The following is a 23,659-nucleotide window of genomic DNA, read 5'->3' as shown; positions in this document are numbered from 1 at the left end:
TTCTAAACTCCTGTATTTTTCATTATAGCATCTTCTGAAGCTTCACCTACGAAGGAAAATTTAGGATAGACACTGAAGGGTGCAAGGCCGTATTCTTAAGCTTCCTTTTTCTCTTTTTTTTGCATTTTCGCTATCAGTAAGCCCTGACTTTGGGAAAGGAGCAGGAGAAGGCATTCCTTGCTCGCGGCCACCTGGTGCTCCGTAACTTCCACTGAAATCATGTGCAGTGCTTTCTCAGCGCACGTTAAGAAATCCCAGGCAGCCGAAATCTGCACAATATGTCCTCTCATACATCGCCTCTCTTCATAATAATAATAACTTCATTCGACAATTATGTCGTACATGATGACAGGAGCCCGAAATAAAAGCTGTCCCTTCATGGCTTGACAGAGCCCGGGACTCCCTACATTTTCGCAATAGCGCGGGAGGTTGAGAAGCGTCGTTCTTTAAAATAAGAAAAAAAGAGAAGAAAGGCAGCAGAAGTGAGCGTAAAACAGCCCTTAGAGGTGAAACATGATCCCAAGAAACTACAAGAAAAGCATACAGCACAGCCAGTCATTGACGTCTGTAGGATCAAACGACTGGTAAGAAAACAAGAAACGCAAAATCAATAGCACTCGTTCAAAAAAAAAAAGACCGGTTAACGAAAAAAAGGGAAAAAAGCGATAGAAAACAAGAAAGGTGATGTGTGCGAGAGAAACAGTTCCTTCCTCCTTACACTACATCCTTTGTGCATTAACTCGCGGCTCGCTTCACATCTCCACAGAACCAGTTATCTGCTCTCATTCCCACTGACAACGATCAAATAACGCTTAATTAGTTGATGCATTTAAGAGGCAAAAGGGCTGAAGATAGATTATGAAACAAAAAGCTTACCAAAATACGTTGCAGTGATACGCTTTCGCGCCAGCTATGCCTGGCACCCCGGCATGAGGTTCTCAAGATAACTTAGTGGTAGTTAAATCAACCTGATAAGTTTCAGAGTCAGTTGCACGTGCAAGGAGGATGCGAACGGGAGTATATTAGATATTGCAGTCACGATAAAGGGTTCAGTGGCGAGTTTTCAGAGCCAGGAATACAGTGAGCTTACTCTGATTTCTCTTCATTTCGAACACTATTTCTTCGCATTCAGTAGTCAACACTCCATTATTTTTATTCATTTAGTTGTCCCGACTTGCTATACGTCTGGAATTTTGCAGAAGAACACTGTGTCCTACTCTACGGTTTCCTTCACCTGGTATTTGTCTATGAGCATATTACAGTGTTGAGGTCTCGCGAAGCACCTTTGCGCGCCAAAGGTGTCTTCGCTTCGGTCATCACGCACGCACACACTGGTTTACACAAGCGAACAAAGTATCGCAGCCTCCGTAGCCGCTCACCATCCCTTTGTAACAAGCAGCGCTGCTTGGAAGCAGTAGGCTGAGAGTTCAGGGCCGTCACCGCTCTGTCGGGTCTTTTGGCGTGTCTGGTAACGGGCCCTCAGCGTGAACGGTTGGATTTATCATAGCGAATGAAGGCGAGATCATGAAGTGGGGTACCTCTCTTTCTATAACAACTGACGGTGTAGGACAGGGAAGCGTGACCTGAAATCCCACAATCAAACGACAACAACACGCACACATTCCTGCGCACACTGTGTCACGGATCTCCCCGGAGAACACTCGGACCGAAAGAATGGACCAGGCAACAGGTGCACGCCCACAGATGCACATTTAATACACCCTATGTGACACACACACTAGCACACAAAACTAACACAAAACACAAAGAATAAAAATACACACGACCCGGAAACACTGCTACCAGTGTCTACTACTAGCGTTCTACTGTTAGTGATCGGCGTTCGTGCTCACGGTTGGTTCGGTGCGGCTGCGGCGTTGTATGGATTAAGTAGCCGGCGTCGAGGCGGCGTTCGACGTGCTTGGGCGGGCATCGCTGGCGGCGTCGCTGGCTGCGTCCTATAAGCTCCAGGTCCAAGCGCCCGTGTAGGTGATTCCGGTGTTGTTGGCGTTGGGGGCACCACCCGAATGCGTGGCAACAGCGCTGGAGACACCCCTGGCCGTAGCAGGTGGTAGCGTCCTCCGTTGACTCCCCAGAACGGGCTCAGGCACGGCAGGAAGTCCACGATGCGAAGCCGTAGATCGCGAGCTCACCGGAGTAGTAGCCGGCGTCGCTCTCTTCCAGCCGACGTGTCCCTGGCCCGCCGGAGCCTACGCTTCCCTGCTGTTCCCCCCCCCCGTGCCTCGCTCTCCCTCACCCTTTTATAGCCTTGGCGTTAGTTCACGTAAGCCTTGTCATCGTCTTCTCTTCTCCACCAAACATCTCTCTCGACATCACCGAATGCTTCTTCATCTACGTTATTCTTCGGTTAAACCACGTCGTTTTCTTCACACCTCTTTCCCTCATAATTTTATTTTAGACTCCTTATTATATGTGACATACTGGATCATAGCTCGCTTTCCTATCCCATGCTCAATAATCTCCCCTCTCTGAAGAGTTCGCCTGGTAAAAATGGAGTGGATTAGCTCAGCTAATCCAGGATATACAAAGCGAAAGCTGACGGAGTTCGTTGTGTTCATTGGCGTTCGCGTTGACAATGTTCTAGATGCCGATGATTTTGAGGAAAGGACGGGCGCATGAGCAATGCTTTAAGCGGCTACGCCGCGGCAGAGTATATAAGCTGCGGAGCGGCCGCTCACCTTGGGAGATGGCGCAATTCAAGAAGAAGATGCGGCTGGTGGCCGCGTGTATAGCAAGCGGCATCTTCAGCGCCTGCCCGTTCTACGTAAGAATGAAGCGCGGTGAGCTAAGCGCGAGTCGGAAACGCCCGAGGTACGTGAAGAACGTCTCGCCAAGCGTCTTCACCTTCCACCAGCCGCGTCCTCTTTCATTGAGCCTTCTCCCGACGCAAGCGGTCTCTCCGTGGCTTATATCCTCCGCCGCGGCGCAGCCGCTCAGATCATAACGCATGCGCAGTGAGGCGCATAGCTAAGTGATGACGTCACGTGCAGGCACTGTGCGGAGGCCAGCGAGGCGACGGTGCGCGGCGAATACCTGCGACTCGGCGCACCTGGTTGTCATGGTAACGGCGCATGCGCAGAAGTTTCTAGCGCGGACCGCAAGAAATGCGCTGCTGACTAGCCTAGTGTAGCTTTCGCTACAAAAGCAGAATGGACGAGTTGGTTGCTATGTTCCGAATCACAGCGCAAAGCAACGGTCGTCAAGATATAAGAAGGAAACAGGCCGGACGCGGAATGAGAGTTCAGTGTAAAGTCATACCCGTTTTGTTTTCCTCTCCATTCTCCACCGCTTTATTTCTTTCGTAAGGTGGATTCTGTGTTGTAAAACTTGTTCTGGGGCTAGTTGTGGGCGCATTCTCGTGGCAAGCAGGTTAGCGCAGCATAGAGGATTCTATCACATAAATCCATTATCATTAGTTCTCATTGCAGTGATGTCACCACTCTAGCTTTCTTGTGTCTCCACAGCAAAGACCCAAGAGCTATCAAGCCACACTGGGTGCCCGAGAACAGATATTAACCGGAAAATGCAAACGACTCATCCTGTAAATGCTTCGTAGTTTAAATTAAGAAATGATACCGTGTAAAGTTACACACCTGCCCTTTTAACACGATAGAGTTAACGGCCCTGTTACCCAGAAAACCCGGCGCCCACGTTGTCGGCGTTCAGAGCGAAATATCACGACCACGAGCATGATTCAGGCAGTTGGTGCTAGAGAGCAACCTACGAGGAAGGTGAGCCACCTAGGTCGCGTCATCTTGCGGCGTCGTCATAACCTGCTCAGCAGATTGCGAACAAGCCGCCCTCCGTGGGCGTGCCTGAAGAGCAACCTGGGCCATACAGTGCCCACCGGTGGGAGCACCTGCCATCGCTGGGCACTGGCGCACCGCTTAACCGCTCCACCACTGCGCGAGGAGGGGTTTGATAACCCCAGGGATCCATGAACACAAATTAGATAAGGACCTTCTGCATACGAGTATATGGCAATTAATCTATTGCGCTATTGCGACACACCTTTAAGGTGAAGTTTAAGTGTGTCCTCCATTTTTTTTCCAAAGCGAGCTGTTCATTGAACATGTCCAACTACTGTACACTTGTATGCCCCCCTGACAACGAGCAGCCGTGCGAACGACGCCGTATATTGGCAGAATATGCCACATAAAGTTGTCTTGCAACAACGCTGTGAAGAAAAAATTGGCTGTGGTTTAGCCCTGATTAAACCTGGAGTGACGTAATAGCTACAGATGGCAGAGTGGAACTTGCTCAGTTTAATTGCAAAGTCAGCCTTTCGTCGTTCCGTTTCGGTGGGCGTTCCTTCTTTATCTTCGTCCCACTTGCCAAGGCGCATGCGCACGGCTGTGGCAGATCCGTTTCGCCGGCGCGCCGCGCCGCCTGCTCCGCACCGCGCCGCCTGCTCCGCACCACGTGGCTGGCCACGTGACCAAACAGGTAACGAACCACGTAGTCAGCCACGGCGCCGCGCCGCCGGCAGCTCCTCCGCACCACGTGACCAACCACGTGACAGCGTGGAGGCGCCGCCGCGCTGAAGGCTCGAAATGCTACCGTAATGTAGCTACCGCTACAGAAACACAAATGAAGAGGCTGGTCTAGGGTGGGCTGTGAAATGGTGCTCTATTGGAGATAAGCAAAAACTTATGCACTCGAAAACCACGTTACTGTACGCTCACCACAAGTTGATGACGATGAATTTTTATGGCACAAGGGTATTTGTGGCCAAAGAGCGCCATCGCACAAGGTATCTTCTTGTACTCAAGGTGGGGCCAAAGACCCATTCCCCAAGAATTTCACCCAATGTAACCTGACCACCAGACAAGGGGAAAGGTTGTACCCATTCTATCACCGGAGGCTGCCCGGTGGCACTGATTATCGAAACCCGCAACTCCCGCATGCGAGGCGGGTGCCTAACCACAAGTTACTAACCCGCAACAATATATCCACTTTGTGCGCAACTAACGAAAAGTTCCCCAACCCATTTAGATCCAGTCCTTACAATACGATGAGTCTCAAATACTTTACAGATACCTTGGTTTTTACGAACGAATATAACTCATATATTGCTGAAAGCATGCAACGAACCGCGCGCTTCATATCTGTGCCACCGAGCGCACTCTGGGATCAAACTTCATAGTTTACACTTGCTAGTTTAGTTTATTGTCAGCACTTCTCCTCTCCCTCATTAGTGGCATCGCCGCCGCGGTGGCTGTGTAGTTATGGCGCTCGGCTGCTGAACCGAAAGACGCGGGTTCGATTCCGGCCGCGGCCGTCGGATTTCAATGGAGGCGAAATTCTAGAGGCCCGTGTACTGTGCGATGTCAGTGCACGTTAAAGAATCCCAGGTGGTCGAAATTTCCGAAGCCCTCCACTACCGTGTCCCTCATAGCCTGAGTCGCATTGCGACGCTAAACCCCCATAAACCAAACCAAACCAACCATTAGCGGCATCTTTTGTGTACGTGCTCTTGGCGACATCCAATTATAAGAACTTCAACTGATGCATATACATGCAAGTCCGAAGCCTTGGTAGAATGAAAGAGCTTGTACAGGAAAGGAAAGCGGACTGCTTGCAGGAGGCTGTCGAGGGTTGATATTTGAATCCAAACCGCTTCCTCCCGTATTTCACAGTTTTTAGAAGGAAGGACTCTTCTGCATAAAGGCGATCGCTATAATGGTTGGCCAGATGCGTGATTGTTTGCAAGATTCTTCACTACAGTTGTAGGCAGCGATGGTGATTCCTGATAGTAACGAAGGCTGATTCCAGGTGTTGTGACTGTTGCCGCTGGGCTTATTTCGTTTTAATGGTCAAGTTCACGTGAAGAAAAAGTTATCGAGTCCGAGGCGAAGCTCCTTGTCTCTGTTCTGGAGTGCACACCATCATGTCTACAAGATACTGATGTTTCTCTCCTCAAAAGTGATTTTTTTGGCATCAGTACTTCAGTGAGCAGTCAATTCTGAAAACGTAACTAGTAAGCGAGATGTAAGGCGTTAAAATTTTGATTCTATAAGCAGCACTCAGTGGATCGTATAGCGGAAAGCTCAGCCAGAAACACGGGGGAAACAAAAACTGCTCGTTTTAAAACGTACACAAAACATTTGAAGAGATTAAACATTTATCAGTTGCTCTTCGTACAGAGGACATGGCCTCAAAGCTTTGATCACTTTGCACTCTATTCATTCTGAGAAAGATATTGAAATAATGTTTTTATTTTTCAAAAGAGGCATATGTTTATTTCTATTAACTCGCAGGTGCCGTGAAAATGAGTAAATGCTCTGTTACTTGGCCTCTGCCAGTTGATGGTAAGGCCGAAGTGCAATTGGTCAACATCAGCCTAGATATCGAGCCCGGCTCCCTCGTCGGCGTCGTCGGTTTCGTTGGAAGCGGCAAGTCTTCGCTGCTCGCTGCGATTTTGGGTGATATGCACCTCATCGAAGGACACGTCGCTTGCACGGTGGGTACCCGATGAGGAACTGATCAGATCACAAACTGCAACAACTCGGCTCGTACACGCTCTCAACGTCTCGAAAAGTAGCAACAGTGTGCAAGGTTTGATAAGCCTTGATAGGCCGCTTACACTTACAATGAGTAGTTCGCACTGTGGACAACAGGTGGCGCCATTACGATGGCCATCATTTCTGGCTCTCTCTTTTTTTTTTTCAATACCCTAAGCCTTTTGCCTACAGGGATGTTACAGTGTGGCGCAATAATACAAAAGAAAGGCACCTCATGCATGAAGACGACATATTAAACGAAACAAAATGCACATTAGAACAAAAAGCACAACTCCAGTTTTTTTTTCAAAATTCTCAGCCGAATTGGTGTCGTGAAAACCGTGGGGACCCAGATTATTCAATTCAACGGTGGGTTTCGGGAAAAACAAGAACTTGAAGAGGTGAACTCTAGATGTGTACGGCATATTGGTGAATGGGTGGTCAGCACGAGGAGATATTCTGTCTGGTGGTAGGATATACAGAGTAGTGTCTAAATTAAATTTGTTTTCACTAACCATGCAAAGAAACTTGAGACGGGCTATTTTTCAGCATGCAACTAGTTCGGAAAGTTGGGCTTGAATGCGTAGAGTAGTCACTGACTGTGTTTTGCAGAAAGCGGAGAATACAAATTGTAAAGCAAACCATTGCAATTTGTCAAGTTTACTGATCTGGTACTGGCAGTTTGGGTCCTATATTATGCTTCCATGCTCCTACTTTGTCCTCACTACATACTTTTATATTTCAAGCTTTACGTCTAGTGTTGTGTGTTTTAGTTTGCGTATTAGGAAGCTTAGTTTTCTTTCAGCTAAACCGGACATAGGATCAATGCGTTCACCCCAATGTAATCTTTCCGTAATTGTGACGCCTAGTTATTTTAGTTTACTGCCCCTCGCGACAGTAATGCTGTTAAGACTATATAGGAACATAGCGGGAATTTTTTATTATTTACACTTATGGCGAATGATCTGTTTGCATTAATTTGCGTGTCCCATTTGATATATCAGCTGTAGACTTTTTTCAAGCACTGATTTTTACAACGCTTCATAGTCAACATTAGGTTACATGCCAGTACAAGAGTCCAACGTCTGCAAACAGTCGCACTTCCACATGCCTGTCTAAATATTCTAAATATTCTGCAAGCCCCGCCGCGGTGGCTCAGTGGTTAGGGCGCTCGACTACTGATCCGGAGTTCCCGGGTTGGAACCCGACCGCGGCGGCTGCGTTTTTATGGAGGAAAAACGCTAAGGCGCCCGTGTGCTGTGCGATGTCAGTGCACGTTAAAGATCCCCAGGTGGTCGAAATTATTCCGGAACCCTCCACTACGGCACCTATTCTTCCTTTCTTTCACTCCCTCCTTTATCCCTTCCCTTACGGCGCGGTTCAGGTGTCCAAAGATATATGAGACAGATACTGCGCCATTTCCTTTCCTCAAACACCAATTATTATTATTATTAATATTCTGCAATATGAGTGATGCAGTGCAAGAATAATACAGGACCCAGATCAGAACCCTGGGCAACCCCGGATGACACATGCTATGTGGATGAGCATTCACCGGCTATTTGACCAAATTGTTTCCTATTACAAAGATAAGCGGGAACCAAGTCGCCAATAACAGCATTCGTGTGCAATGCGATGAAGCTGCCATGGTAAATATCCCAAATGTATTTATGAAGCGATAACTAGAAAAGTAAAAAAAAACGGTAATGTGGCCGATCAGTGCCAACTCTAACGAGGCTGCTTGCATAAATGGGGCACTTCGGGAGGCCGGGGGGGGGGGGAGGGGGGGGGGGGGGGCTGGCTTTCTTGGGACCTGCGGGTTTCGCAAGGTCATGCTGGTCTTTCTTAGTATAAAATGCCTATGGTTTTTTGCAGGCACAAAATATAGCAAATAATTAAGCTACGAACACGATACTCCCTAATGCGAAACTTAAGCGCAGCACTTTAGGTATTCTAATTTCGATGTATAGGACGGCAAGAATATTAGAAATAGAAGGTTGTGTGTGGCGTGGCTGGCGCAGACAATCTGTCTCCTGCGGAACATTTCACAGCAGCCGCTGAGAACGGAACGGAGTGTGACGCGCGCTTCACACAAGCCGCCGCAGACATACGTTTTCACGCAACGCTCGACTCGGGCGCACCTCCGAGCGAACAGTGGCAGCAACTTGCACTGCAGGGGACGCTCACACTGCATACCTTTCGCCACCACACATGTGCGCTGGCGAGGAGGAAACGGCGATGAGAGGAGTTCGCGCTACCTTTGAAGAATACAGGGGCCTTAATAGCTTTCGCCATACCCTCCTCACCTGCTTCCTCCTAGCGCTCTCTTAGCTATCGCTGTCTATCTACTTCGCAGCTCTCTGCGTTCACTCTCTTTAATCTTCCGCTGTGGTCATCGTTAGCTTGGTTACACCGAGGCACGTCGCTTAACGCAGGAACGAGCGGTTCAGAGCTTCGCTGTAAAAGTATTACAAACCCTACGCGCCACCTTATTTCATCACCGGCGAATGCAGCGGCTTTGCGGCAAAGAGCAGTGATGTCATCGTATGGTCACCTCGTTATTGTAGCGATAGCTACATTACGGTAGCATTCCAAGCCTTCAGCGAGGCGGCGCCACCACCCTGTGGCGGCGCTCTAGTTTCCGCCGCCACGCTGTCACATGGTTGGTCACGTGGTGCGGAGCATCTGCCGGCGCCACGGCGCCGTGGCTGATCACGAGGTTCGTCACTTGTTTGGTCACGTGACCAAGTTTCACTCGGCCAGCTGTAGCCATCCCGTCACTCCATGTTCCACTAGAGCTAAACCACCGCCATTTTTGTCGCTCTCTATTAGAATCTCGTTGCTTCTTTTTCGAACAACTTCATTATGTAGTCGTCGCACCGAGACGTTATATCGATGTGCGCATGCCTAAAATGTTGATCACTTTCGACGACTCGAATTCAGTACAAAGCTGCTGCGGTGGCTCAGTGGTTATCGCGGTCGTCTGCTGACCGGAAATTAAGGCGTGGGCTCGATCCCGACCGCAGCGGTAGAATTTCGATGAAGGCGGAATTCTAGAGACACGTGTGCTGTGCGAAGTCAGTGCACGTTAAAGAACCCCAGGTGGTCGAAAGTAGTGCGGAGCCCTCCACTCATGCAAGCACATGCGGTACATGAGGCACCGACGCGCAAGGCCGGATTGTAGCGCCTTTCTTGCGAGTGGTAGCCCTCTACGGTAAGCCATTACAGACCCAAAACGCAGTTAAATTTGTACACTAGATGAACGTTCAACCAGCTGCCATACACATTAGCGAGATTATGCGTGCATTCCTTGCCTGCAGTAAAAAACGGCTGCGGACAGAGTACAGTCGAAGGGAACCTATCCCGATTTTTTTCTGATTTCAGCCTACAGTAAGCAGTTCACGAACGTAGAATTTGCAACGACCACATAAGAGCCAATTACAATGCACGCAAGGTCGGTCCTCTGCGGTCATACAAGTAATACTTAGAGCGTAGTAGACAAACACGCGATACTCCAAGAGTACGGCGCGTCGTGAGATGAGCAACGCACGGGCAGTTTTACCCTGCGATGTGGTGTCGACTGAAAGACTTTCGATTGCGAATGCTCATCGCATGCTTTTGAGGCTTTCCCGAAGCTTACAGAGGACAGTGTGCACTGAAGGCACACACTCGCGTTGTCGTCGCCTATGTATACGGCTGCGAGCGCGATCAGCTGTTAGTTCTACAGTCTGCAGCAGCCCTCAATTACCTCCGGCCGTCGTTTTGGCTCTCAAGCAGCCCATTTCTGCCGTACGCGCGCGTAGCAACGAAAGGCAGCAGAACGCGATGCTGCGGAGAGCGTCTGACCTCCGTGATCTTTGTTTTGCCGCCGTGATTGCCGGCGGGCTGGTTCCGGTAGCTCCCAGTCGATGTAACCATGATGCGCTTTCCTGTCAGGGGCGAACTTCCTGGCACCTAGCGGGCTGCCCGCGCTCAGTACATCGAAAAGGACCATTTATGCATGCGGCGTCTGCACCGTTCTTGATTCGCTACTGCTTTCTTTTTTTTTTAATGCGTTAGTTATACGACCGAACGGCTGAAAAGTGCTCGGCGCTGGCACGGGGTTGTGAGCTTCGGTTCACAGGGGGCTAAGTAGTGCGAGGGAATCCCCCTTTCCGAATTCATTGCAGGTGAGGGGAGGGACAGCAAAAGTGGAAGAGGGAAAATTGTGGGAGGGTCGGAGGCGACGGCTGGCGAGAGGACACCGCGATCGATCGCCAATAAGACTCCAGGGGTGGGAACAGTGGAACGGCGGTGCCGCGTGTCACACGGGATCTATGGACTGAATTACGCCTCTGCCTTCACGGCCTGAACTGGTCAGCGGCAGCGGCTGCTCCGTCCTGATGAACAATACAGCTAACGCATAATCAGCCGCATGAATCGCGTTAATCGTCTGATTTTTTTTCTTTCCTTTTGAAAACTTTTCCTTGTCTTCACCGGAAACCCCCCTGGGAAATCTTGTTCATTAAGCTCCTTTAATTTTCCCAAGCGAATTCACGTTCATGAGTCAGCTATGATTGGTTCTTTTTAGTTTTGAACGTAATATTTCCACAATTTGCAAGGTAGCAAATTTTCATTAATGAATGAGCCTGCAGAAAGGTAAGCGCTTACCTGGAAGTGTATTTCATGCAGCAGTACAGTACACGCCATTAATTTGGTATGACCCTGTAACCGTAGTCCACGGCCACTGCGGGGAATAGTAATTACGGTCCACACAGAGCTCAACCTTAGTTCATACTTCTTGGCTTTTACGAGAGAGAATATACAGGGTTTTTCACATAAGATTTTCTGCAAGTTTCGAAAATAGGCTTTTTGAGTTAGAATAGCACATTTTCAGACATAGCGCTGTTAGCTGCATAGTACATCAGAATAGAGCAGAGACGTTCTAGCTAGCAGGCTGGCTAACTAGCACTGAATAATTACGTTTTTAACCTTCACTGTTACGCTTCGTAAGTAATAAAATGCGCGTAGCCAGCCGTAAGAAATATCAATATCAGTTTTTAGAATTTCGAATATTCGGTTACCCTCGGCGTTGTGACCCAACAAATTTTGGCTATTTCGACGAGTTAAGTGCACTGGAAGGCTGCCTAGCCTAAAAGCTTCTCGATAGCGCATGTATGTTGGCTAGATGTAGCCAAAATTTATTGGGCCGCAGCGCCGAGGGTTACAGCGCTTTCAAAGTTCTAAAAACTTATGGTGACTTATATATTATAAAACTTATATATTACTTATGGTGAACTACATGCCTCTCAATTATTAAGGAGCCTAGCATTAATAGTTAAAAATTAACTATTCACTATTAGTTAATCAGCCAGCAAGCTATATTCAGATCTACTACACCACTGACTATGTTATGCCGAAAAAAGCGTTCTTCTAACTCAAAAAGCCGATCTTTAAAAAATGTGCGAAGTCATAGGTGATGCACCATGTGTATCGTAATGTCTGAGAAACAGTGCAAATGCGCGAGTGCTATAGGCTTGCTAATTTCCTAGTGTCAGTGCGTGCGACTGTTTCCTCCATAACAGCTCTAAAAACAAGGGCACCATGGTGAGCGCATCACTGAAGCATAACCATGCTGTTCTTTATTTCAGGGCAGGGTAGCTTTCGTTCCACAACTGCCAGCCGTGCACAACATGACGATCAGAGACAACATCCTCTACGGCAGGCCCATGCAGCCGGACTTTTACAGCCGTGTCATTCAAAGTTGTCAACTCACTAACGACATCAACCGGCTGAACTCGGGAGACATGACTGAAGTCGGTGAGAAGGTACAGTTAGGCCCCATTGACAGAGCGGGGTCTTACCTCTTAAGCGTGCACTTTTGCTGAGACAGGCGGTGGGCGCTGTACACTGCCCTTCTTGTATTGTACCTGTTAGACGCAGGTATTGCATTTCCTTTAAAATTGGAGCTTCCTACCTTCGGCACTTGAGATCTTTCGAAAAAAAAGTAACATGAAGGTAAATGTGAAATATTGAGTAGAAAGGATATACTAGGCCTACCTTGCTCAGAAAATAAGACTATAGGTTCGCAAGGCCTGAGATCCTGGCGACCGTTTTTTTTTTCTCATCGATAATTATACGTAACGTAGATTTTATCATCTGTCTCCAGGGGATCAACCTGAGTGGTGGCCAGAAGCAGCGCATCTCCATCGCCCGCGCCGTCTACAGCCAGAGCGACGTCTACCTACTGGATGATCCACTCAGTGCCTTGGACCCTGTGGTGGCTGGCCGCCTATTTAGAGAGGTCATCGGGAAAAAGGGACTTCTCCGCGATCAGGCAAGTTATTTGCTGCTTTAATTTTTCCTCATGTCACTGTACTACATCTCACAGCTAAACAGAAAATGGCCTACGGCATGTGTTCTGTATTGTAAAGCGGCCGTTCTAAATGTGCAACGAAGCATACTTCAAAAACAAACGTATTCTTATTTGACTAATGATTAGTGAACTCAATACACTTTATTTAGTCACTCAACATAGACACTAGCATCGATATCGCCCTTTTTGTCCTACACAGGTTATGGAAGCTTTTACGTTTCTCGCATATTTGCCCTCTTGCTCCCACGCTGTAGCTACTGATCCCTAACTTTAGCCAGCAAAATGTCCAGGGTTTTTCAAAAGTTCCGAGGCCACAAGGTCTGCTTTTCTTCGGTATATCCTGACAGTCAAGATACCGAGAAAACTATCTAGGTTCCCAGAGCGGTTATAACGATACTTCTTCTACCATCTACAGATATCTTTGCCTTCGGGGGTGTCGTAACTGCCTAAATGTACCGGTGCAAAGCAAATCCTATGGCCTGCGAACTTTTGACCGGCCCTGTACCTAACGCTATTAAGAAACATTAATAGCCAATTCCCCATGGCTCCTCCTTCGTTGCTTTTCCTAGTAGCCTTTTCTCGATTCTATTGGCTTCCACTTTTATTGACTTTAAACTGGCCTCTCAAAGACGGAAACATCAGGAATTGAACGTACATAGTATCATTTCTAATGCAAGCGATGTGTTTGTGAATATCTGCGTACATTCATAAGTCTCGCCCACTTCTAGAAGAAAGGTCGGAATATTCCTCCCGGCATCTTTTTTTATGCCAGCGATGGAAAACAAGGTCGTTTAAACATGCCGGCAAGATACCAAAAAAAAAAAAAACGCCGACCCCGTAGCGATTCCTGCTACTCCCAGTAATTAGTGGGCAGTCGGACATTCTTAGTGACTCACTTATACAGGGTGTCCAGGCTAACTTTTGCCAAGGGTTAAGAAACAAGATATTTGAGGTAGGCTAGCGAAACCACTTACATACACCTACCAACCGGCTCTCGCATCATAGGCAATTTTTGTTGGCAATTAATTAATTAGCATTTAGGATAATTTTTCTAAATTCGTTAATATTGACTTCAGGCAGCAGATGTGAATAGCAAAGTTGGAGAGCACCTTCGAAAACTTCCATTCCATTTATCTGCGATAAATAAAGCCTCACGTGTATATTTTTCCGAGCTTTGAAGAAAACCCTCGAAATACAAAAAATCACGTCACTAGCGCATACGCGCGCCCCGATTGTGCTGTTCTCTATCCTGGCTTGAGTGAACGAAATCAGCTGCTGGCAAGGCGCTACGACCCCATTGATCCGGCGGGCCAATATGTCGATAGTGGTTGCGACGCCCGCGCGAGTCAGTCTGCAACCATGACGCAGCAACCTGCAGCTTCGCGCTTGCAGACTGGCTCGCGAGGGGGTTGCAACCACCGTCGACATACCGGCCTGCCGGAGCAATGCGTCATGGCTGCCTATGATGCGCAAGCCGGTTGCTATGCGTATGTAACTGGTTTCCCTAGCCTACCTCAAATATCTCATTTTTTAACCCCTGGCTAAAGTTAGCCTGGAAACCCTGTATATGGATGTGGCACTGTACAGATCGGGTTCAGGTGGCCGGTATTACCACCCTGTCGTTTCAGTGGTTTCGTCTTTCTTTGTACCGCTACGTTGTGTCTATCGACCACATAACTTGAGCACAGCAGTCGATTGGGCCCAAAGCCGACCCAGAGCCTAACTCATTTATTTATTTATCTGATACCCACAGCGCCATTTGGCAGTAGATCGACAAAACGACCGCACTTTTTCGCTACCTTCTCATCTGAACCTGCACACTGACAACGTTTCATGTAGTCAGCATCTCCAGACGTGAGCGACTACTACACAACCTTCCGTTATCATCCGTAAGCATGTGTTTCAGTGGTTTTGTAAAACTATTTCTCCATTGGGGCGTGCAACAGTACAACTCTACAAGTCAAGTTATTTTTAAATTGAAGGTCTGAAGGACAATGAATGGGGGGAGGGGAAAGGGGTTGAGTAAGGACGAGCAGGATGTTCATCTCCGAAACCTCTCACCAATCGTCACAGTTACAACGACTTGGGAGGCATACTATAGTTGGTATCCGCTGATAAAGATGGCGCGTGGTGCTTGAGCCGAAATCGAGGCACGTACTGCAGATAGCTCCACATACACATTTCACGCGTAAGTGTTTGCTGCGCAAAATCACCAGCGGTGTTACATCTAAATAACAGAAAGCAGAAGAGCACAGATGATCCTCTTTTTCGTCATCATAATGGCTCCACTTGTTTTGGGCATACATTCGCTTTGCACGAGTATAGTTGTTGCAGTCATGCAATTTAACCAGGTGCGTCAAAATATTGACAGTATTCATGATAGAGGATAAGAGTATACTGCATAAATGTGACGAAAGACCACAAAAGAACTTAACTACAATGGCAACCTCTATGGGGTCGCACACAAAGGGTAGAAAGTAGCCAAGGCATCCTAACGCGTTCAGTAACTCCTCCGACTAAGTCCGGAGAACGCCATGTGAACGCTGCAGGTTGTCAGTGAGCAACGAAAGCTGAACGCACTGCCTTGCACGAAAGAGAAACGGCTGAATGCGGCGTAGCGTTAAGCGCCAGAACTGGCATGGGGCTCCGAAGCGCCCTGTGCTGCAGTAAGGGGGGGGGGGGGGGGGGGGTAGAAAAGCTGCTGAAGGCGGCGCCTTGTCAAGGAATGAAACCATCAAGAGAGATGGGGCACGCTGTCCAACTCGAAGAAAATATAATCGCGCGAAGGCTGCGGCAGGTACACCGGCCAAAAAACTGGCCGAAACAAACTAAAAAATGCTGCCAGCACCATCTACGAGCCGTCTTAGAAGGCTCTACGTCCGCCAGCATGAAATTTCAGGCTTTTTCCTACTCTGTAGTTCGAGATAAACTGCAAACCCCTTTTTCTGGTGCCTTCCGAACTGGCACACGAGGTCGCAAAGTAACCGAACGGTGGGAGAGGTTGCAGGCAGACAGAAGGAGCAGCGCATGCCGATGAAGTGGCAAATACGTGAACCTCATGGCACGCTGCGCACCTCGACACAGCAGCCATGATGCAGCGAAGAAACAACATGCGTTGGTCATGCGGTAATATCTAACGGTATGAAAGACGGAGGCGTTACTAGGTAGGTGATGTGACAGAAGGAAGGGTGCCGTGGGACGCATTCGACGAGTGGCCGTTCAAGTTGTGTGCCATCCTTTCAGCGCGTGTCCCGTGTGATACCTGACCGTTTCTTCTGTTTAATAGGTGTGTGTTGAATACATTTTAACGTGAGAGCGTTAAAGACCCCACCCGTTATGCAGAAAATCCTGCGTCGGCGTTGTGAACAACAAATAAGGTGACGTCACTTGACTTTATGGGGTCATTACAACCTATCCGCCGGATTGTGAGCAAACTAACCACCCTCGCAGGTGGCAGTTAAATCAATCGTTGATCGCGAGAGGTTGCTCGGGAAGAGCAACCGGGGTCGCGCAAGATCCACCGGAGACAGCACGTGCCATAGCAAGGCAGTGGCGCAGCCATTAAGCACTGCACCTCAGCGCAAGGAATGATATGAGGACTTCCGGGGACATGAGAATGTAATCGTGTCATATCCTTAATGTGGAGCTTAAGTGTGTGGGGTTGACTTGGGGAGATATAAATACGTTCTCCCCATTCAATCGCGGCTGACACGGTTCAAAGCCGCCCGGACCCCACCCAGTGATCGCGTACGCTTCCGAGCGCACGCTAACCACGGCGGGCCTTGCTCTGAGGGAACAAAAGAACGACACATTGGTTGACACAAACAGGCATTTATTGCTACAGAAACAATAACACCAGCTAGCAACAAGTTACGGTAATGAATCAAGGTCGTCCGACTCACCAGCAAGGTTAGGAGCGAATGTTCGCCCACGCTAGGAAAAGGGATACTCCCAAGGCCTGGACGGGACGAGAATACGGGAGCGGGTCTCCCCGTCGCTTCCTCGCCCCGCCGGCGAAGAGCGGAGCCGCGAGCGACACGTCCGATCGTGCGGACGATCCCCGCCCAAGAGCCTCATGCCCTCTCCCGCGCGCGGGTTCAAGCAGTCTCTCGCGCAGCGACGCTGGCGCCCTCTCTTCCCAGTTAATGTAGCTGACAAGGGAATGCGTTCCTCCTCGAGGTGAGGCTGCTGCACTGTGCCTTACGGGAAAGCAAACACAGGGGCTGCCGGACAGGTCCCCACAAGTGTTGCCTTGAATTTTTTTAAGGATTAATTGTATGCTTTATTTATAACTTCTTATTGTCAGCGAAATGCACTTCAACCAGCTGAAATACTTTTTGTGTCTCACATTGTTGATTTTTCTTTTTTATTTATTTTCGTGCAGCCATGTAAAGACACTGACATTTTTACCTTCTCTCTTTTTTCAGACAAGAATTATGGTTTGCAACCAAGCAAACTACTTGAGGCACATGGACAAGCTCGCCTTGGTGCATCACAAGGGTATCAGGGTGTATGACAAATTGGAAGACCTCATAAATGACCCGCACTCACCGCAAAACTTCAGTAGAGCGTCTCATCAACAAACGACTCAGCGACGTGGCACACAACAGTAAGTCTTGCACATCGGCATGTACACTTGATTCGACCCTTGTGTAGAGCGCTCGATCACGGCGGTCTATACTATGTAAACTGCTGTTCGACAGCAGCCAATGGTTATCGGACAGAATGTACGTGCCCATGTGGCTCACAGATATAAGCGGCTCTGTCTCTGCCCAATTATTGCTTGCAGTATCTCCGAGGCGTGCTCAGAGAGCGCTTTGATAGCTGGGTAGTGTGTCCTTCTAGCTCTCTATTCAAGGGTTACGCGGACTGTACAGCCGGCCAAAATTTTTAAATGGTGTGATTTTGCATACCTAATTGCATCTCATAAAAACTTCTCTCGGTTAAACCGCTGTCATATCTATGTTGTAAGTTTACGCACGTAGTTGCACTTGGCTGTCCCTTTTTTAATATGATGCTTAAGTGGACTAATTGCTTTATCAAATCAAACTTATTAGTATTCTTCATCGTCTGCGGCTTCTAAGACCCAAAACAAGGGGAATACGTAGCAGCGGTTCCGGTGGCGCAATAGCGCTTACTGTGGGTAAACGACTTGAATAGCATGTGAACAGCAGAAGTTTACCCTGGGGAAGAAGCGAGCTGACCCAGAACCATTGTTGCATGTGCCGCTTGTTCTCGATCTTCGTAGCTGGAGACGATGCGGATTTCTAATAATCTTGATCCAGTCAGGCGAGGACTTCGCTCCAGCAAAATATGAAAAAAGACCCCTTAAATCCGCGAGACCTGTCAAATTACAGCATCAATACGCCAGCAGTTTAGCTGAGAGAAGCATTTTAAAAGGCGTAATTAGGAACGCAAAATAACGTAATTTAATGATTTGTAGTGTGCACACAATGATCTCGTCATACGATCATACACACGCATTGATACCAACGACGAAAAGTAGTGGTCGATTAGATAGGACAAACAGAGAGGACACCACATGTGCTGCGGTGATGGCGTAGTGCTGTGATGAAGTGACCAGCAAAGCTGATGTGTTCTCGCCGGCCTAGGTTCTAAACCCGCTTCGGAAGAAACATTATTTAAGACTACCGATGCCGCGATTTCGTACATGATGAAATAATAGTTTGGCACTTGAAAAATTACCGTCCTCGAAAATGTTCCAAGTTCAACACGAAAAATTTTATGTTCACATTTTTCTTTCAGAACCGATACAGAGGGACTCGGAGAAATTGACGAAGTTGGTCGAATAACTCAGGACGAGCTAGGAGAATCCAAAAAGGTGAGGATTAAGGATCCCTAACAGTACTTTGCCCTTCTTTGACCTGCACAGGAAATTGTGGGTTTTTACGTGGAGCGCCTTTAACGGAGCCCTCTCCTGAGTGAGCTTCAATGCAATGCCACGGCTGAGCTGGCGTGATGGAAAGAATGCGATAACCTACCTCTTGTTGACGCACTGGGCAATTCTAGATTCAAGATTTTCAGAATGTCCCTCTGTTATTGTCCGCTTAGCGTAAGTTGCTCCTTAATAATAATAAGAATAATAATAATTGGTTTTTGGGGAAAGGAAATGGCGCAGTATCTGTGTCATACATCGTTGGACACCTGAACCGCGCCGTAAGGGAAGGGATAAAGGAGGGAGTGACAGAAGAAAGGAAGAATGAGGTGCCGTAGTGGAGGGCTCCGGAATAATTTCGACCACCTGGGGATCTTTAACGTGCACTGACATCGCACAGCACACAGTCGCGTGAACAAATTCCCGCTGCAGTTTCCGCACTATGAAAAAGGTCTACATAAAAAAAAATATCCACGTGCTACATGAGGTGACACCATGCTAAAAAATTGACAGTGGCTTAGCTTGGCTATGCCAGGCGCAGCGATAGGTAAGTAGATATAGGTACGTTTCCCTGGCTGAGCTTGTTTTTCGGAAACTCGAATGGTGTGATCAGTCATACGACGGGCCTTGACATCCTCTTCTGTTGGTTCCCGTTGACTGACGCCTTCCATAGGCTCCATCTCGGCGGCTATGCGCCGTCTATTATGCTCGGCGGTCTGGCGTCTCCGTTTGACAAGGCGTTCCTCTCTCTGTTCGGGCGTCCCTGCTGCTCTCCTCGCTTTCTGACTCTCATTCTCTCTTTGCTGAGTAGCCAACTGCCAGGCGACAACCTCAGGATCGGAAGAGTTGACTTCTCTTGTCTATGCCGCCGTTTAGCAGCGGCTGGACTCTCCTTCTCTGCATGCATGTCAAACGTTGTGATACAGACGACCACTACATAGGAATAAGCCGGGCTAGTTGGTACATTCTTTGCATGGAAACAGCGCAGCAGACGGGACCAAGATAGGAAGACACACACACGGCCGCTCCGCCTTTTATACGCAATCCTGGGGATGCGACGCGGGGGTCAGGTGATACAGCGGCGTGCGGTGACGCGGCGACGAAGAAAGCGGCGCAGCTGGGGGGTCTCTCTGGCTACCATGGTATCGGCGCATGCGCACAACTGCTCATCCGCGTGACGTCAAGCTCGGCTCGGACGGTGGAGCCGGCGCGCTGCCGCGGCGACGGCGAAGCGCACGCCGCACCTTGCTCCTCTCCGGTTGCCATGGTAACGACGCATGCGCACAACTGGCCTGCCCCATGCCTCTCGAAATGCTCGGCTGGTAGCCCCAGTGTAGCGCTGCCTACAAAATCGCGGAAATTACTCGAGAGCACTGCACATGGGCAAAATATGCACCCGTTTTTCACCTCCTATATATATATCCTCTCTTCTTCAGTGGTTCGAGTTTCCAAAGTAGGCCAGTTAGTGAGTCTTTCATTTCATCATAGTCACTATATTTTATTACTCAATCCTTTAGCCCTTATACTTGTGATGAAACTTGTGCCTAGGTCCGGTCAAATCTGATTGGTGCGGCGCGTTTGACAAATTACCATGAAGGTTTTGCGCGTAATGGACAGGGAAATCATATATGCACTCTTTCAAAGCACACATGCCTTGAAACTTTTATGACGCGCTCGGAGATGCTGCTTCTGCGTACGACTACTTAAGAGGATATCGTCCTCGAGGTTTGTACCTCCACTGAGAGAGCTTCTGATTCAGTAGTTTGATTTGCAAATGTCTTCTTTCGCAAAGATGATGCAGCTGACAGCACCGACCTAGTTATGCCTTGTAACATTACCTGAAAGACATGAAGATTCTAGTACAGCACACACACACATACACACAAGACAAAATACGCGTCCTGTCTTCTTTTTTGCTGAGACCAAGAAAAATGTACGACATTTTTATCTTAAGTTGTTTCGCGATAGCTCTGCCACTGAAAACCTATATAAGAGCACCGCCTCATTACTCGTTTTGCGGCGGCTACAAGTTATGCCGCCCGACAAACGGCGTGTGGATTGTGGGTACGCAACTGACGGGGACACCATGTCCACGACTTTTTACAAGCGTCGCCTCTAGTATCTTGACGCTCGGTCGTCTGGATGCTCATTTCTTTTGCAAGTCACCGCCTGCTGGCTAAGTGCGTGACCTTATTATTCGTGACAGTCGTGTACTTAACGCCGATGACTAGTTGTGCAATGAAGCAGGGTGTCTTCCATGAAAGCCACGCCTTGTCAATCATACAAGACTTGGTAATAGTTGTTTCTTTATTAAAATATTAAGTTTAACCACGAGAAATAAAGAGTATCACGTACAGATAACGACGTTGAGGAATTTGTGAATTCAATTTTTCCCCAACGCAATAGCACTATGGAATTCACTGCCTAACGACATCGCTGCATGCACTGATCACAAAACATTCCGCGAGAAAATAAAAATTCACCTCACATAAATCTTGATCACTTCTGCGCTCTTTTGTAGCGAGTATTGCTTGACATATCTTTGTTAAATGATGTATCACTTGCTGGAAAACCCTGATATGACTACAACCTCTTTTATGTTTGTTTGTATGTTTGTTCTTCTTATTGTTATGCATGTTCCCATCATCGCCGTTGGAAACCAATATGCCCCCCCTTATGTAATGCCTTCGGGCCTTTAAGGGATCAATAAATGAAATGAAATGAAATGAAATTGCAAAAAAAAAGTGAACCTGGACTTTATATGAAACGCAGCGAAAAATTACCGATGGTCTTCAGGTACAATGGATTGAATTCTAAGGAAACGAAACCATAAAGCCAGGAGCACCCAGTTAAGACGGGGATATGACGCAAACAGTTTTGCTGCGATAAGGGCAGCCATGTTTAGCGCAAGACAAATTCATATATTTCTCCTCGAGGGGAAGAGATGCAACTGATGGCACTGAGGATGAGAAGAGATGCAAGATTTTTTTGTATGCATGCAGCCATAACAATCAGGAAAGCGTAGTTCTTTTAATAACACTTTATTTTGATGCACTTCAGTGAGCTCACGTCCATTGCTTTCCCCAGACAGGTTGTCAGCTGCTGGGCAGCCTCGTCCGCCTGGCACAGTGGCCGGCATTAGTGGCCGTGCTTGTATTCTTGGGGGCCGCTGCTGCGTCAGCGCTGCAGCAGCTGTGGATCAAGTGGTGGACGGATGCGTCGTCGGCGGGCAGCAGTGCGGGCTTTCTTCCACAGCACTTCGATTGGGTGTCCGTCCTGGTGGCTTTGAGCTTAACAGACGGTATGCGCCTGTAATATACATTTAGTTTTATTGGTAGTTTTTGCGGATTAGTCTTTATACGACTCTACTGCGGAAGCATAAACCTAATCCTTAGTATCCGAAAGAACAAAGAAATGTTTGAAAAGCTCCGGTGACATTTGCGGAACTGTTTTTCTTTCCCTTTTGTTCCTGCGAAAAAACACAACGTATCCGTCAGATAATTCCTGGGAGCATGCAGAAGTGTGGGATCTAAAACGCTTAATTCAAGGTTAAGTTTTCTCTGGCTTTTACTATCCTCTTCAAAGCTTTGCTATGCTTCTCCCTGTGCCTGATAAACAAGATTCAGTTTTGAAGCAATCTTCTACTCTTATTGAGCTTCTTGAAGTCTAAGAAAAAGTTATCGATAAAAAGTATTTGCTTTGCGACACGATTGATTTGCAGGAGAGACACGATAATTGAGCCCATCCTTATACCGTATGTTTGGTTTATAGGGGTTTAACGTCTCAAAGCAACTCAGGCTATGAGCGACGCCGTAGTGAAGGGCTCCGGAAATTTCGACCACCTGGGGTTCTTTAACGTGCACTGACATCGCACAGTACAAGGGCCTTTAGAATTTCGCCTCCATCGAAATTCGACCGCCACGGCCGGGATCGAGCCCGCGTCTTTTGGGCCGGCAGCCGAGTGCCCTCAGCCACCGCGGCGGCTCCTTATACCGTATGTCTGTGCACAGACTACGACGGGAAACCAATGGAAAGCTTTTATGCGTTGCATATTGCAATCACTCAGTTCAGCCCTTGGGCGCGGCCGGGCAGCCACCATTGACCTTTAGCGCAGCCAAGTGACGTGACGTCACGACAGCCGGAGGAAAAGCTGGACCCCAACTGGCGCGGTCGCGCGCGGCCGCAGCCACCACCTGACTCCCGCTCCTCCCGCTAGGGGCGCTGCGCTATGATTGACGTCACGGCATATGTATAAAAGAGCTGCGCTCCTTCGCCGGGACAGTCTTATACCCCTGTCACACGGGCATTTCGAGGGCCCTCGAATCGATAGTCTATCGACTCAAAGGCGATCGAGCCCTGCTACACGGGCAGTTTCAATGGCGATCGATTCAATAGCCTATCGAGTCAACGGAGCAGCACGGAACTCCATCGAGATATGCAACGCATTCTTGGCTTAACCAAGCTAAGCCTGGCCATTTTTTTCTTACTATACTGCGGAGAACAGCAAGCATCTCAAATATGGTTGCGAGAATGTACCGATTGCTATGGTGCACGTTCTTACGATATGCGGAAAAAAATACGTTTATAAGCAAGTCCCCAATAAAAAAATCCGTCTTTCTGCATTCTTTACATGCGAAAACTGGTACTATCACCATTTAATGTCGAGTTCTTTTCCATAACGAAAATTGAGGAGCAGGCAAGAAGCCTCCCTCGAATTGAATTGTCCAATTCCGAAGTGGGTAGCAAACCTCGCAGAGATCCGTGCGGCACCTCTTCCTTATTGAGGGAGGCGAACAGGGCTCGCCTCTAAGCGCCGTGACCCGGACAGCCCGTGAGGTGATTTCGTATAGCATTGCTAACACTTCAAAATAATTGCAGCGGTGA

At 48.2% G+C, this 23,659-nt stretch overlaps 1 protein-coding gene across 4 annotated transcripts in view; it reads left to right on the top strand.

Moving 5' to 3' along the window:
• The window catches only part of LOC144106431 (ATP-binding cassette sub-family C member 3-like), a 160,107-nt gene that overhangs the window by 81,041 nt on the left and 55,407 nt on the right, over positions 1-23,659 (top strand). For all 4 annotated transcript variants that reach the window (XM_077639243.1, XM_077639241.1, XM_077639240.1 and 1 more), the window contains 6 exons: positions 6,282-6,484; positions 12,155-12,331; positions 12,673-12,840; positions 17,307-17,488; positions 18,646-18,721; positions 21,863-22,076. In XM_077639243.1, the coding sequence (XP_077495369.1) occupies positions 6,282-6,484; positions 12,155-12,331; positions 12,673-12,840; positions 17,307-17,488; positions 18,646-18,721; positions 21,863-22,076 (1,020 nt within the window). The remainder of the gene's footprint in view (positions 1-6,281; positions 6,485-12,154; positions 12,332-12,672; positions 12,841-17,306; positions 17,489-18,645; positions 18,722-21,862; positions 22,077-23,659) is intronic.

The sequence above is a fragment of the Amblyomma americanum genome, chromosome 10 (assembly GCF_052857255.1).
Source record: "Amblyomma americanum isolate KBUSLIRL-KWMA chromosome 10, ASM5285725v1, whole genome shotgun sequence".
Classification (NCBI taxonomy): domain Eukaryota; kingdom Metazoa; phylum Arthropoda; class Arachnida; order Ixodida; family Ixodidae; genus Amblyomma; species Amblyomma americanum.
Note: the sequence above shows the minus strand (reverse complement) of the source record. Positions and strands in the feature narration are given on the sequence as shown.